Below are 15,118 nucleotides of genomic sequence, written 5' to 3' on the forward strand. Positions count from 1 at the left end.
TCTCTGCTCAGTTCTTGATTTAGATTCCTGACCATTTACCCCTCTGAGAACTATGGCCCAAACTGTCCAGGGTCATAAATTGCAGCAATAAATCGCCTCCATTACTACCAGACGCTCACAAGGCTGAACAACAACTCTGCCTGGCACTGTGATCACCAAAATAGATCTAGGACTTGTCCTCCCCACTCAGTAAGCTAGAAACTGGACTACCTCGTTCTGCCCCGGATTAGAAAGCGAAACTGGACTACACCCCTGGTCTCAAAGCATAATATACATAATAACAAACAGAGGACTACAATACTTTTCTTTTTCTCTCCAACTTTTCGGCCATCTTAGACTAGTCATTCCTCACTTCTTAACCATGTCCAAGGAGTCGGACATTTTAGACTAGTCATAATCTCTACTCCCTCTTGCTCACTTTGTAGCTTAACCACTCACACCTTACTCGCACTTTCTATAGCTCTATATCTACACCTACCCACACAACCTCCTTCGCCTACCTACACCTCACTCCCAACATGGAACCCATGGGCAAGCACACATATAAAATTAATTCCGCCCCCCCCCCCCCCCCCCCCCCCCGGGAGCTCCCCAAAAAAAACGCCAAACATTTTAAACACAACTTCTTGAAGTCCCACCCTGAAACCCCCTTTGTGGACACTTACTTCTCACATATCAAGGGTGCCAAGAGCACCGATATCATCTTCTACACTATACGTACAGCACAATTGAGAAAAGCGTTCCTTATCTTACTCACTATCTCCGCCACCAGGAAATCCGCTCATGGCCTAACACTTTCCACCGCACCCTCCCAACTCTTCCCAGCTAGAGCAACCATCACTATCTACATTCGTTTTGTCCACCATAAGCGTGGAAGGGTATACTCAGATGTGAGTACCTTGCTCATTGCACCATCAGGATTCAAGCAAGCCGGGTCGAAGACGGCTGTAATGCCAGAAACCGGTCCCCGGAAGCTTGTTTCCTTCCCAGTATAAGAATTGGCTTGGTAGTTTGGTCTGCCCTGTTCCCATGATGCACTGGGCCAGGGACAGACTAATTTGCATGTAGCCAGGTTCTGAGCTGGGATGGTGCAGTGAGCTAAAAAACGGTGATGGATCAAGCCCTGATCTGTTGACTGGGTATGAGTGTTCTGTTTAATTCAGATACCCTGTCCATCACCACCTCCTTTTCTAAATCGTTTTGTCCACCATAAGCGTGGAAGGGTATACTCAGATGTGAGTCCCTTGCTCATTGCACCATCAGGATTCAAGCAAGCCGGGCCGAAGACGGTGGTAATGCCAGAAACCGGTCCCCGGAAGCTTGTTTCCTTCCCAGTATAAGAATTGGCTTGGTAGTTTGGTCTGCCCTGTTCCCATGATGCACTGGGCCAGGGACAGACTAATTTGCATGTAGCCAGGTTCTGAGCTGGGATGGTGCAGTGAGCTAAAAAACAGTGATGGATCAAGCCCTGATCTGTTGACTGGGTATGAGTGTTCTGTTTAATTCAGATACTCTGTCCATCACCACCCCCTTTTCTGAATCGTTTTGTCCACCATAAGCGTGGAAGGGTATACTCAGAGTCCCTTGCTCATTGCACCATCAGGATTCAAGCAAGCCGGGCCGAAGACGGCTGAAATGCCAGAAACCGGTCCCCGGAAGCTTGTTTCCTTCCCAGTATAAGAATTGGTTTGGTAGTTTGGTCTGCCCTGTTCCCATGATGCACTGGGCCAGGGACAGACTAATTTGCATGTAGCCAGGTTCTGAGCTGGGATGGTGCAGTGAGCTAAAAAACCGTGATGGATAAAGCCCTGATCTGTTGACTGGGTATGAGTGTTCTGTTTAATTCAGATACTCTGTCCATCACCACCCCCTTTTCTGAATCGTTTTGTCCACCATAAGCGTGGAAGGGTATACTCAGAGTCCCTTGCTCATTGCACCATCAGGATTCAAGCAAGCCGGGCCGAAGACGGCTGAAATGCCAGAAACCGGTCCCCGGAAGCTTGTTTCCTTCCCAGTATAAGAATTGGTTTGGTAGTTTGGTCTGCCCTGTTCCCATGATGCACTGGGCCAGGGACAGACTAATTTGCATGTAGCCAGGTTCTGAGCTGGGATGGTGCAGTGAGCTAAAAAACCATGATGGATAAAGCCCTGATCTGTTGACTGGGTATGAGTGTTCTGTTTAATTCAGATACTCTGTCCATCACCACCCCCTTTTCTGAATCGTTTTGTCCACCATAAGCGTGGAAGGGTATACTCAGATGTGAGTCCCTTGCTCATTGCACCATCAGGATTCAAGTAAGCCGGGCCGAAGACGGCTGTAATGCCAGAAACCGGTCCCCGGAAGCCTGTTTCCTTCCCAGTATAAGAATTGGCTTGGTAGTTTGGTCTGCCCTGTTCCCATGATGCACTGGGCCAGAGACAGACTAATTTGCATGTAGCCAGGTTCTGAGCTGGGATGGTGCAGTGAGCTAAAAAACGGTGATGGATCAAGCCCTGATCTGTTGACTGGGTATGAGTGTTCGGTTTAATTCAGATACTCTGTCCATCACCACCCCCTTTTCTGAATCGTTTTGTCCACCATAAGCGTGGAAGGGTATACTCAGATGTGAGTCCCTTGCTCATTGCACCATCAGGATTCAAGCAAGCCGGGCCGAAGACGGCTGTAATGCCAGAAACCGGTCCCCGGAAGCCTGTTTCCTTCCCAGTATAAGAATTGGCTTGGTAGTTTGGTCTGCCCTGTTCCCATGATGCACTGGGCCAGGGACAGACTAATTTGCATGTAGCCAGGTTCCGAGCTGGGATGGTGCAGCGAGCTAAAAAACGGTGATGGATCAAGCCCTGATCTGTTGACTGGGTATGAGTGTTCTGTTTAATTCAGATACTCTGTCCATCACCACCCCCTTTTCTGAATCGTTTTGTCCACCATAAGCGTGGAAGGGTATACTCAGATGTGAGTCCCTTGCTCATTGCACCATCAGGATTCAAGCAAGCCGGGCCGAAGACGGCTGTAATGCCAGAAACCGGTACCCGGAAGCTTGTTTCCTTCCCAGTATAAGAATTGGCTTGGTAGTTTGGTCTGCCCTGTTCCCATGATGCACTGGGCCAGGGACAGACTAATTTGCATGTAGCCAGGTTCTGAGCTGGGATGGTGCAGTGAGCTAAAAAACGGTGATGGATCAAGCCCTGATCTGTTGACTGGGTATGAGTGTTCTGTTTAATTCAGATACTCTGTCCATCACCACCCCCTTTTCTGAATCGTTTTGTCCACCATAAGCGTGGAAGGGTATACTCAGATGTGAGTCCCTTGCTCATTGCACCATCAGGATTCAAGCAAGCCGGGCCGAAGATGGCTGTAATGCCAGAAACCGGTCCCCGGAAGCTTGTTTCCTTCCCAGTATAAGAATTGGCTTGGTAGTTTGGTCTGCCCTGTTCCCATGATGCACTGGGCCAGGGACAGACTAATTTGCATGTAGCCAGGTTCTGAGCTGGGATGGTGCAGTGAGCTAAAAAACGGTGATGGACCAAGCCCTGATCTGTTGACTGGGTATGAGTGTTCTGTTTAATTCAGATACTCTGTCCATCACCACCCCCTTTTCTGAATCGTTTTGTCCACCATAAGCGTGGAAGGGTATACTCAGATGTGAGTCCCTTGCTCATTGCACCATCAGGATTCAAGCAAGCCGGGCCGAAGACGGCTGTAATGCCAGAAACCGGTCCCCGGAAGCTTGTTTCCTTCCCAGTATAAGAATTGGCTTGGTAGTTTGGTCTGCCCTGTTCCCATGATGCACTGGGCCAGGGACAGACTAATTTGCATGTAGCCAGGTTCTGAGCTGGGATGGTGCAGTGAGCTAAAAAACGGTGATGGATCAAGCCCTGATCTGTTGACTGGGTATGAGTGTTCTGTTTAATTCAGATACACTGTCCATCACCACCCACTTTTCTGAATCATTTTGTCCACCATAAGCGTGGAAGGGTATACTCAGATGTGAGTCCCTTGCTCATTGCACCATCAGGATTCAAGCAAGCCGGGCCGAAGACGGCTGTAATGCCAGAAACCGGTCCCCGGAAGCTTGTTTCCTTCCCAGTATAAGAATTGGTTTGGTAGTTTGGTCTGCCCTGTTCCCATGATGCACTGGGCCAGGGACAGACTAATTTGCATGTAGCCAGGTTCTGAGCTGGGATGGTGCAGTGAGCTAAAAAACGGTGATGGATCAAGCCCTGATCTGTTGACTGGGTATGAGTGTTCTGTTTAATTCAGATACTCTGTCCATCACCACCCCCTTTTCTGAATCGTTTTGTCCACCATAAGCGTGGAAGGGTATACTCAGATGTGAGTCCCTTGCTCATTGCACCATCAGGATTCAAGCAAGCCGGGCCGAAGACGGCTGTAATGCCAGAAACCGGTCCCCGGAAGCCTGTTTCCTTCCCAGTATAAGAATTGGCTTGGTAGTTTGGTCTGCCCTGTTCCCATGATGCACTGGGCCAGGGACAGACTAATTTGCATGTAGCCAGGTTCTGAGCTGGGATGGTGCAGTGAGCTAAAAAACGGTGATGGATCAAGCCCTGATCTGTTGACTGGGTATGAGTGTTCTGTTTAATTCAGATACTCTGTCCATCACCACCCCCTTTTCTGAATCGTTTTGTCCACTATAAGCGTGGAAGGGTATACTCAGATGTGAGTCCCTTGCTCATTGCACCATCAGGATTGAAGCAAGCCGGGCCGAAGACGACTGTAATGCCAGAAACCGGTCCCCGGAAGCTTGTTTCCTTCCCAGTATAAGAATTGGCTTGGTAGTTTGGTCTGCCTTGTTCCCAGATTGCACTGGGCCAGGGACAGACTAATTTGCATGTAGCCAGGTTCTGAGCTGGGATGGTGCAGTGAGCTAAAAAACGGTGATGGATCAAGCCCTGATCTGTTGACTGGGTATGAGTGTTCTGTTTAATTCAGATACTCTGTCCATCACCACCCCCTTTTCTGAATCGTTTTGTCCACCATAAGCGTGGAAGGGTATACTCAGATGTGAGTCCCTTGCTCATTGCACCATCAGGATTCAAGCAAGCCGGGCCGAAGACGGCTCTAATGCCAGAAACCGGTCCCCGGAAGCTTGTTTCCTTCCCAGTATAAGAATTGGCTTGGTAGTTTGGTCTGCCCTGTTCCCATGATGCACTCGGCCAGGGACAGACTAATTTGCATGTAGCCAGGTTCTGAGCTGGGATGGTGCAGTGAGCTAAAAAACGGTGATGGATCAAGCCCTGATCTGTTGACTGGGTATGAGTGTTCTGTTTAATTCAGATCCTCTGTCCATCACCACCCCCTTTTCTGAATCATCACTATCTACAACAACGGTATTATCTTAACTCAATCCACAGACAGGAACCTTGACCTATTCGACAACTTGTTCCCCACTTTCAAAGAATGTATCTCCAACCCTCCGACTCCAACCCATCTGACCTCCAATCCTAACACTCTTGACTCCACAGCGCCTCCTACCACTAATCGCCTATCCTCCCCCCTTCTAACCTAGCACAGCATCAGAACGACACACCCCTCCTCCCTCCCCCTAGTATTCTAGTCAATCACCCACCCGCTACAGTAACCTCATACCCCTCAATCCCAGGCGTAGTTCACCCCTCTTCTTACACCCTTCCCACCCTCACTCCCCCCGCCCTCCACCATAACCCTCCCCTCCCACTACCAACTGGACTCTCAGATTACCCGACCTCCTTTAATTCCACTCCCCCTCCCCACAACAGGACCATCTTCCATCCCATCTCCCCCCCATTCTCAGACCCCACTACCTCACCTGCACCCCAGCCACTCCTAGACTACACTCATCCCTCAACTTCCCTTCCCCTCCTACCACTGACGCCCGCCACAATAACACCGACCCCCGCATTAATCCAATGACACCCCTCCCCCCAACTTTCCTACCCCTCCTACCACCAACCCCCTCACTTATACCACCAACCTCCTCCCTAATCCAACCACACCCCTCCCCCCAATTTACCTCCCCCTCCGAATACCAACCCACTCACTAATACCACCAACCCCTGCACTAACACCACCACACCCCTCCCCCCCCACTCCATTACCCTGGACACTTACTCACCCTCAGTGCCCATCCCCAACACCTTTCCTAATCCCACGCTGGACAAGATTATGTCCACCCTCCTCCAAATCAAAGAGGATCTTCACACCTTCAAAGAGTTACTCTTCATACACCCCAGACACCCCCTACCCACCACTACTTCCACTCCTAACAAGTCATCCACCCATCCCACCCACCCTCGCTCAAAAAACTCCCCTCACTGGACCTCAATCCCCGCTCGCAATCCCACCAACCGCACCCGACGTACCGTCAATCCACTTTCAAACCACGACATACGCATCCTCCTCCGCTCATATGACCTAGCTCCCCAAAAACACATAGCCACCACGCACCTTTCCATCCCCACGATTCACACAAACCCCCTTAGGCCCTCCACACAAAGCAACAGAGGCACCGTCCCTAACAACCTTAAAACAGTCCCCCTCACTTTAGAACCCTCTACCACCCTTTTCACCCCTCTGCTCAAGTGCACACTACTCAACTGCAGATCGGCCCCTAGACACTCTTCCGACATTGCTGATCTCATCAAAACACTGGACCTTGACCTAACCATTCTCACTGAAACCTGGTTAACTGAATCTTCTACACCAATCATGGACATTCTAGTTCCCCCCAACTACCACATCATTAGACTGGATAGGACCGGCAAGACAGGCGGTGGAATTGCATGCATTTATAGGAACAACCTCTCAGTTACTAGAGTCACTTCCCCCTCTCTTACCTCCTGTGAATACATCTGCCTCGATGTCATAAGCGAGGGCAAACCTGTATTCTCTCTACACGTCATCTACCACCCACCTGGGGACAACCTCATCTTCACCCAACAACTCATGGACACGATCACAACCAATTACGGACGGCAAAACACTCAAATTTTCCTTGGTGATTTCAATCTCCATTGGAACAATCACAATGACGTGGTGGTTAATAGTCTCAAAAGCTTCCTCATCGCTCTTGACCTCACCCAAATCTGCAACAGCCCCACCCATGACAAAGGCTCTATCCTCGACCTTATCTCCAAAGAGGGCTCTACCCAACTTGGGTCAATCCAACCCTGTGACTGGTCAGACCACCACATTATCACATTCTTCATCAACGAAAAAGTTAAATGTAACCCGGTTCAATCCACTAAATCCAAGGTCTGGAAAAGGGACCTGAAGAAACTCAAGCCCAACTCTTTATCTTCCCACAGCTGCAATCTCCTCCTTCCCCCTACCCGCGCCTCAGACGTTCAAGCTCTGACCGACCACTACCTCAACTCTATGACCTCAATAATCAATGAGACCGACCCCTTGCAATTGAAAAGAGTCTCCACTAAGAACTCTAACCCATGGTACGATCGTAGACTCAACGAAGATAGACGTGCCATGCGAATGGCAGAGCGCACCTGGATATCAGCCCCTTCTGCATTACACCTTAAAGCTCTTAAGAAAAAGAGAAACGCCTACTTTAGAAAAATCAAGCGCTCAAAATCTGATTTCTTCAGCCTCCAGCTCGACCAAGCAAAAAACCGACCAAGAAAACTGTTTGAACTAATCAAAACACAATCCAAGGAACAACCCCAGAAATCACATAACACAATGGGCAATATACCATCCTGTGAAGACTTCTCTGCTTTCTTTAATCTAAAGACTGATAACATAAGGAGAGACCTCGTCAATGACGTAAACCTTTACTCCAGCCCCCACAGCATAACACCCACTGAACCAAAAAACAATGCTGCATGGCCGACCTTTGACACCTACTCAGAAGAAACAATTGGCAAACTGCTCGGCACACTGAAACCCTCTAATCACCTCACAGACCCCCTTCCTGCTAACGCTGTAAAGGACTTCATCCGATTGCTCCTCCCACTTTGGACCAAAATTATTAACAGTTCACTCCAACAAGGACTCATCCCCTACTCCCTCAAAGTGGGACAAGTCACGCCTATTCTCAAGAAACCAACAGCTGACCCTCCTGACCTAAACAATTATCGTCCTATTACCAATATCCCCACCCTGGCCAAACTGTTGGAAAAATGCGTACAACTCCAATTGACAAATCACATTGATCAGTTTGACCTCCTCAACCCTCCTCAATCAGGCTTCTGAGCAGGACACAGTACGGAAACAGCTATGACACACATAATTGATGACGCCCTCCAAATCCTAGATCAAAACGATACCTGTCTCTTCATCCTACTTGACCTCTCCTCAGCATTTGACACCGTCAAACACAAGAACTTACTCGAGCTGTTAACCCCTTCCATGCTCATGACGAGCTCAGCTCGTCATGCAGCACAGTGCTCGTGTGCTCATGACGAGCTGAGCTCGTCATGACCACACCCACTAACATTATGGCCCAGCACAGGAGGGGAAACCTGCAAGCAGCGATGTGGTTAAATATCGGAATGGGCCTATCAGGGACTGTACTCAAATGGTTCACTCCTTTCTGCATAACCGGTCTCAGAAATTCAAGAGCAACAACTTGATGTCCCCACCTGTGCCTGTAACATTAGGCGTCCCAGAAGGAACTTCCCTATCCCCAACATTGTTCAACCTGGTCATGGAGCCACTCGCCACATTGTTACAAGCATCCAATGTACACTTTCACATATACGCTGACGACACCCAACTCTATCTCAAATTCACAATCCCCCGAAGACATCAAACATCTGAACTCAACACTCAGAAACACCCAATCATGGCTGGCCGAAAATCACCTCAAACTCAATGCTCTGAAAACTGAGTTCCTGCTGATCTCACCTCCCGCGAAAATCACCACCACTCAAACATGGCTTAAGCACCTAACTGCAATCAATGTCCAACCTACCATCGTGGACTCCGCGAAATCCTTAGGCATATTCCTTGACACCAATCTCAATATGCAACAGCATATCAGCATGGCAACTAAGGGAGCTAATTTCCAAATCAATACTTTGAGTAAACTTAAACTCTTCCTCCCTGCTTAAGATTTCCAAAGTGCAGTACAAGCCATAGTCATTCCTCGCATAGACTACGGAAGCGTCGCTCTCTGCGGACTCCCCCTATCAACAACTGCACCCCTAAGAGCCTCTTTGAACGCTGCAGCGAGACTTATCGCCGGTTCAAAAAAACGCTCACATATTTCCCCTGACTTAAAATCCCTGAACTGGCTGCCTTTTGAAGCCAGAATCCATCTGAAAATCGCCTGCATGACACACATGGTTGTACATCACAACTCGCCCAGCTACCTCACTCAGAAGCTGACAATATCAGGTGGCTCAAGAGCCACTAGAAGCACAAAAAATCTTCTTCTGAAACCTCGAAGATTCCGGAAGGAAAAAACGTACAAACGCTCCTTTTCAGGAATGGCACCCAGGATCTGGAATGCCCTCCCTCCAGAAACCAGACTTATCTCCTCCACTACATTTTTCAAAAAATAAGTGAAAGCTATCCTCATGGCTAAATTCACCTGAACTTGTACTTTAAACCTATTTGAGACTCTGCAGCTACTTGTACTATTTGTTTTGTCTAATCGACTATGCTCCTTCATATACTCAAAAATATGTTAAACACTCTCTTTTTTTGTTTTTGTAAAGCGCTCTGATATCTGCAAAGATCTTGTTCGCGCTATATAAAACTTTCAAAATAAAATAAATAAAATAAAATGTGTTGGTTCTTCATTTAAGTTTTCACAGCCTTTTATAACCTTTCAGAACAATTTTGGTTAAAAACAAAACACACAGGTACAATATTGCTAGAAACCCATATGGTGTGTTGTTAATACCTCTCAACAGAACAGACTTTTCTGACTGAGCAGTGGACAACTATACAGAATGAAATTAATAATGTTGTTGTTTTGTATTCTCTCCTATCCTAAGCAATTGTATCTACACATATGAAACTTGTGCAACTGCTACGTTCCCAACTATGTAAAGCGTTTTGATACCTTTGTGTAAGTTTGTGTTATGTAAAACTCTACAAATAAATAAATAATGGTGGTGCAGAGGTCCTAGACCTTACGATGCTGTCAGTCCCAACGAACATCTTGATGAGGTGCTTCAGCTGGGAGTTGCCCCCACCAAACCGTTACTCCCATTCAATGAAGCCCTTACTCATGCCCTACTCTGTTCTGGTCCAAGCCCTGCACAAAGGCTCCTGTGCATAGGACAATTGCCTGCCCCCACCACCCTACCGCAGTGGACCTAAGTTTCCTCACCCAGCACCCCACCCTGGAGAGCTTGTGGTTCCAGGCCTCCACCTCCAAAGTTAATCCTGGAGCATTCCCTACCATTCCACCACATAGGGAATCTAAAAAAGGCTGGGTACCTTCGGGAAGATGGAGGCTCTCTTGTGCCTTTTGGGCTGATACTCCCATACCATCTGGGACTCGGGTGCGCAAGTGTTGCCTATGGTCTCTCTCATACTCTTTCAAGCAATTGCTGATGAGTGGGAACGAAGCCAAGTTCACCATACGATAAGGGTTGGATGCAACTGACTTGCTGGCCAGAGCAATTTCATAGTCGGTGGCCCTTAGCCACCATGCCTGGCTGAAAACCAATGACTTTTCGGGCGATATCTAGGCCTTGCTAATGGACATGGCTCTCAGTTTTTCGAAGAGAAGGCGGGCTCAGCGCATGAGCACTTCAAGGACAGCAGAGCAATGGCCAAGTCCTTGGGCCTTTCCATGGCCCTTCTTCAATACCAGTCTGCCCTTTGCCTCTTTCATGACCCAGGGAGGAGCTTCCAACTACGTCTTTACATGCCCAGCCACCCCGACCAGCAAACCACACAATCTTTTTGCATCTGAGGACGCCGTTTCTGTGGTGGACAGGCAGCCAGAAGTCGAGCCAGTCCACCACCCCCGGCAGCCGCAGTCTCCAAACCACTTTAGCATGCCATTCGACCATCATAGGCATCAATTGGGGTGCAGGATATGCCTTCATCTACACCGCTGGAGCCAGTAACTTCTGACGTTGTGCTTGCAACTCCCAAAAAGGGATACCACCTCCCCTTTGTGACAACCCCTACCCAAGCCACCTGCTTATGATAAGGGGATGGAGGACCAACTCTTCTTACTCCTTGTGGAGGTGTGATCTCTCTTGGCAAAGGGTGCTATAGAGAAGGTGCCAGAATCAAAAGTAGGCCCTGGTTGCTATTCCTGCTACTTTCTGGAGCACAAGAAGGAGGGAGGCCTTCCTTCTATTTCAGATCTGTGCCATCTCGATTTCTTCCTGAAGAAAGACAAATTCAAAATGCTCACGCTCATGCAAGTCCTGCCTCCCCTGGACCCAGGAGACTGGATAGTATCGCTGGACTTACAAGACGCTTAGTCTCACATCCCCATCCTGCCTGCCCACAGGCGTTACCTGTCATTCAAAGTCCTTCAAGAGCACTTTCAGTTTGCCGTGCTTCTCTTCGGCCTTAGCAGCGCCCCTGGGGTGTTCACGAAAGTGATGGCGGTGGGTGCAGCTTATCTGTGGAGAGAAATTCCAGTCTTTCCGTACCTCGATTGGTTGTTGAAGGCGGGCTCGGCTCAGTCAGTCGTCTCCCACCTTCTGACTACAGCACACTATCTATACTCGCTGGGGTTCACTATCAATTCACCAAAATCCGAACTGACTCCTTGTCAGATGCTCCCTTTTGTTGGAGCTGTTCTGGTCATGGTGTAGTTTCTGGCTATGATACCTATGTTTTGGCCTCTATCCTGGATTTCGGTGAGCCTGATTCTGAGGCTGTTGGGCCTCATGGCCTCCTGCATCCTTCTTGTGACACATGCCTGTTGACATTTGAGGGTTCTGCAATGGTATGTGAAGTTCCAGTGTGCACAGGTTCAAGTGAATCTCTCGGACTTGGTCCAGATCTTGGAGGGAATTAACCAAGACCTGCAGTGGTGGCTAATTAACCACGATTGAGTCAGTGGCAGACCCCATCCAGAGCTTACTATAGTGACAGGTGTGTTACTTCTGGCTGGGGCGGCCATCTGGGAGAGGTGTAGATCCAAGGACTCTGGCCTCCGATGGAATCCAGACTCCACAACAACCTGTGGAGCTCTAGGCGATCCAACTGTCATTGAAAGCCTGTCTTCCTTCAATCAGGGGAAGGCTAGTACAGGTGCTCATGGACAACCCCACCGCTATTTTGTATTGCAACTAATGGAGCGGGTGGGGTGGTGGACCCTTTGTCAAGAGGCACTCTGCCACTGCATGGCTGCAACAACAGGGCATAACCCTTGTGATTTCACACCTGGCAGGCTCTCTGAGTTCCAGGGCGGATGCACTCAGCCATCTATGCCGAGTGGATTTCGATTGGCGTCTCCATCTGGAGGTGGCACAAGTTCTCTTTCAAGAATGAGGAGAGGCTTGGTTGGAGCTGTTCACTTGTGTCGAGAATGCACAATGTTAGCAGTTTTACTCACTGGAGGTTCCAAGGCCGCTCTGACAGAGATGCTTTTCTTATCGAGTAGAGCTCAGGCCTCCTGTCCTCCTGAATTGTCTTTCCACCAATACCACTCTTGCCCAGAGTTTTAAAGCAGATCAGGAACAACCAGGCCCAAGTCCTTCTGGTATCTCCACATTGGGCGCGGAGAGACTGCTATCCCGAGCTGTTGAGCATGAGCACGGGTACTCTGATCGGGTACTCTCTGCGGGAGGATCTTCTATTCAGCAAAAGGGCAGGGGTCTCCTTCATGCATGGAGATTGAGCGATGACAGTTGACAGGTTTAGACTTTCCATCTGAAGTCTGCAATATTATCTTTGAATCCAGGCGTCCGTCCACCAAAATGGTATACGCCTGCCGTTGGAACAAGTTTGTGACATTGTGTACAGTTAAGCAAGTTGACCCTCTATCTGCACCCCTTTCCCAGGTTCTTTATTTATTATCCAGCAGGGCTCTATGTTAGGCACACTGAAAGGTTAATTGTCTGCCATATCATCACTTGTGTGGGAGCCAGATCAGGCATCTCTTTTCAAATCCCTTATTGTAAATAGGTTTCTCAAAGGTCTTTAACATATATTTCCACCAGCTTCTTTCATTATGCCATAGTAGAACCTCAATGTAGTCCTCACATTTTTGATGTATGCTCCATTCAAGCGGTTACACAACTGCCCTATCAGGCTCATCACCATAAAAGTGGCCTTTCTAGTGGCGATAACATCTGCCTGGAGGATAAGTGAGTGACAGGCACTGTCATCTCAGTCTCCGTTCCTTACCATTTACCCAGACAAACTGGTCCTTCATGCTAAAGCATCCATTCTACCGAAAGTGGTAACTCCCTCTCATGTAGGCCAGTCCATTACCCTGCCTACTTCTTACATTCCAACTCACCCCTCTAATGAAGAGAAGAAGCTCTATTTGCTGGACCCAAAAAAAGCGTTGTCATTCTACCTTGACCACACAAGAGAGTTTCAGGTGGGTAATCAACTCTTTGTGGGTTACGTCATAGCCAAAAAAGGAAAGTTGGTGCAGAAATGGACCATCTCATGATGGATAGATCTCTGAATTAAATTCTGTTAGTTATTGGCCAAAAAGCAACCTCCTTAAGGTTTGTAAGTTATTGGCCAAAAAGCAACGTCCTGAAAGTTTACGATCTCATTCTACAAGAGCCAAGGCTACAACCACTGCGTTAGCTCGTGGAGAACCTGTTCTGGATATCTGCAAGTCAGCATCGTTGGCTTCCCTGCACACGGTTACGAAGCACTACTGCCTAGACAGTCCGGTTCGGTGATCCAGCATTTTTCCCGTTTGGTTCTACAGGACTTTCTAGTTTAATCCATGTCACAGCCACATCACCGGGGAGGTATTGCTTGGGTATCCATTCTAAGATAGGGAATCTGCAGCTAGAAGTCTCTATCAGATGAACAAATGACTTACCGTCTGTGACACCTTATCTATAGAGACTCTATCTAGCCACAGATTCCTTACCGACCCACCCATCATCCCAGCTCTGGGTAAGAAAAAAGGATCCATGATTGCAATAAGTATGATGATGAACGCAGCTTTGATTCCCTCTTCGCCTTTGCACAAAGCATTGAAGTAATAACTCTCAATCCACAGGTCTTGCATGCATATGAGGATCTGTAGAGAAAATGTCATTAAAATGCATGTAACTAAAAGACCTATTACAATTAGTGAGATCATACCTTTGATGATGGGTTACATGGACTGAGGTTTACACGTACAGTTTGGGGTCCATTGCTGGTCTGTTAAGTATTATTCTTACATAACGAACAGTGCTCTTGACCTACAGATGACTTGGTCCATTTGTTCTTGCTTCCAGGGATGCCTCCATGATGGCGATGCGACGACGAATTCAAGGTTTGACCCCAGAAGAGATTCGTGCTCTATCGAAAGATGAACTGCAGATGCCTGTCACTATGATGGACTTTGAACTTTCACTGAAGAAAGTCTCCAAATCTGTTTCCGCCTTGGACCTTGAGAAATATGAAAAATGGATGGCCGAGTTTGGATCCGCCTAACTGTCTTACTTTTTATTGTCCGGCTACTCTCGTTTTGAGGTTTTGCAGCTGAAATCTCATATTCTTTGATAATGCACACGTCCTCTGTGAATAACATACTTGATGTTTAACCCTTTCTTATTTGTAACTAACAAGGAAGCCCATTGTCCTTGTATGATTCACTGAGAATAGATACAGAAAAACAAGAATATATGAAACCATACCAGAAACACACAGGTTACAATTTTATTCTCAAAACTAACAACCAAGTAAGTTTTCAGATGTATCATTTTTATTTATTGTATTGCAAAAAAGAGCTTTTCTAATGAAATAATGCTGTAATTCTTTATGTTAACCCCTTCCATGCTGATGACGAACCCCAGCCGTCATGCAATACGGTGCTCGTGTGCTGATGACGGCTGGGGTTCGTCACGGCCCGCCCCTGTTCGTGCTGTTTACAGCACACCAGGGGAATCGCGGCCGCATGGAAGGGGTTAAATAAAACTAGTTTGTATTTGTATTTTTATGCAAAGTCCTAACATCTTGATTAAGTGTGTTACCAAATTCTATGAATATTCCTTATTTATG

The 15,118-nt window shown here is 47.8% G+C and overlaps 1 protein-coding gene across 1 annotated transcript in view; it reads left to right on the forward strand.

Annotated features, from left to right (window-relative positions):
• Positions 1–14,889, forward strand: part of KATNAL1 (katanin catalytic subunit A1 like 1) — a 321,796-nt gene extending 306,907 nt beyond the window's left edge. Inside the window, exon 11 of the mRNA XM_086935151.1 lies at positions 14,353–14,889. Coding sequence (XP_086791277.1) covers positions 14,353–14,551 — 199 coding nt within the window. The 3' untranslated portion in view covers positions 14,552–14,889. The remainder of the gene's footprint in view (positions 1–14,352) is intronic.
• Positions 14,890–15,118: the final 229 nt, after the last annotated feature.

The sequence above is a fragment of the Lissotriton vulgaris genome, chromosome 8, assembly GCF_964263255.1.
Source record: "Lissotriton vulgaris chromosome 8, aLisVul1.2, whole genome shotgun sequence".
Classification (NCBI taxonomy): Eukaryota; Metazoa; Chordata; class Amphibia; order Caudata; family Salamandridae; genus Lissotriton; species Lissotriton vulgaris.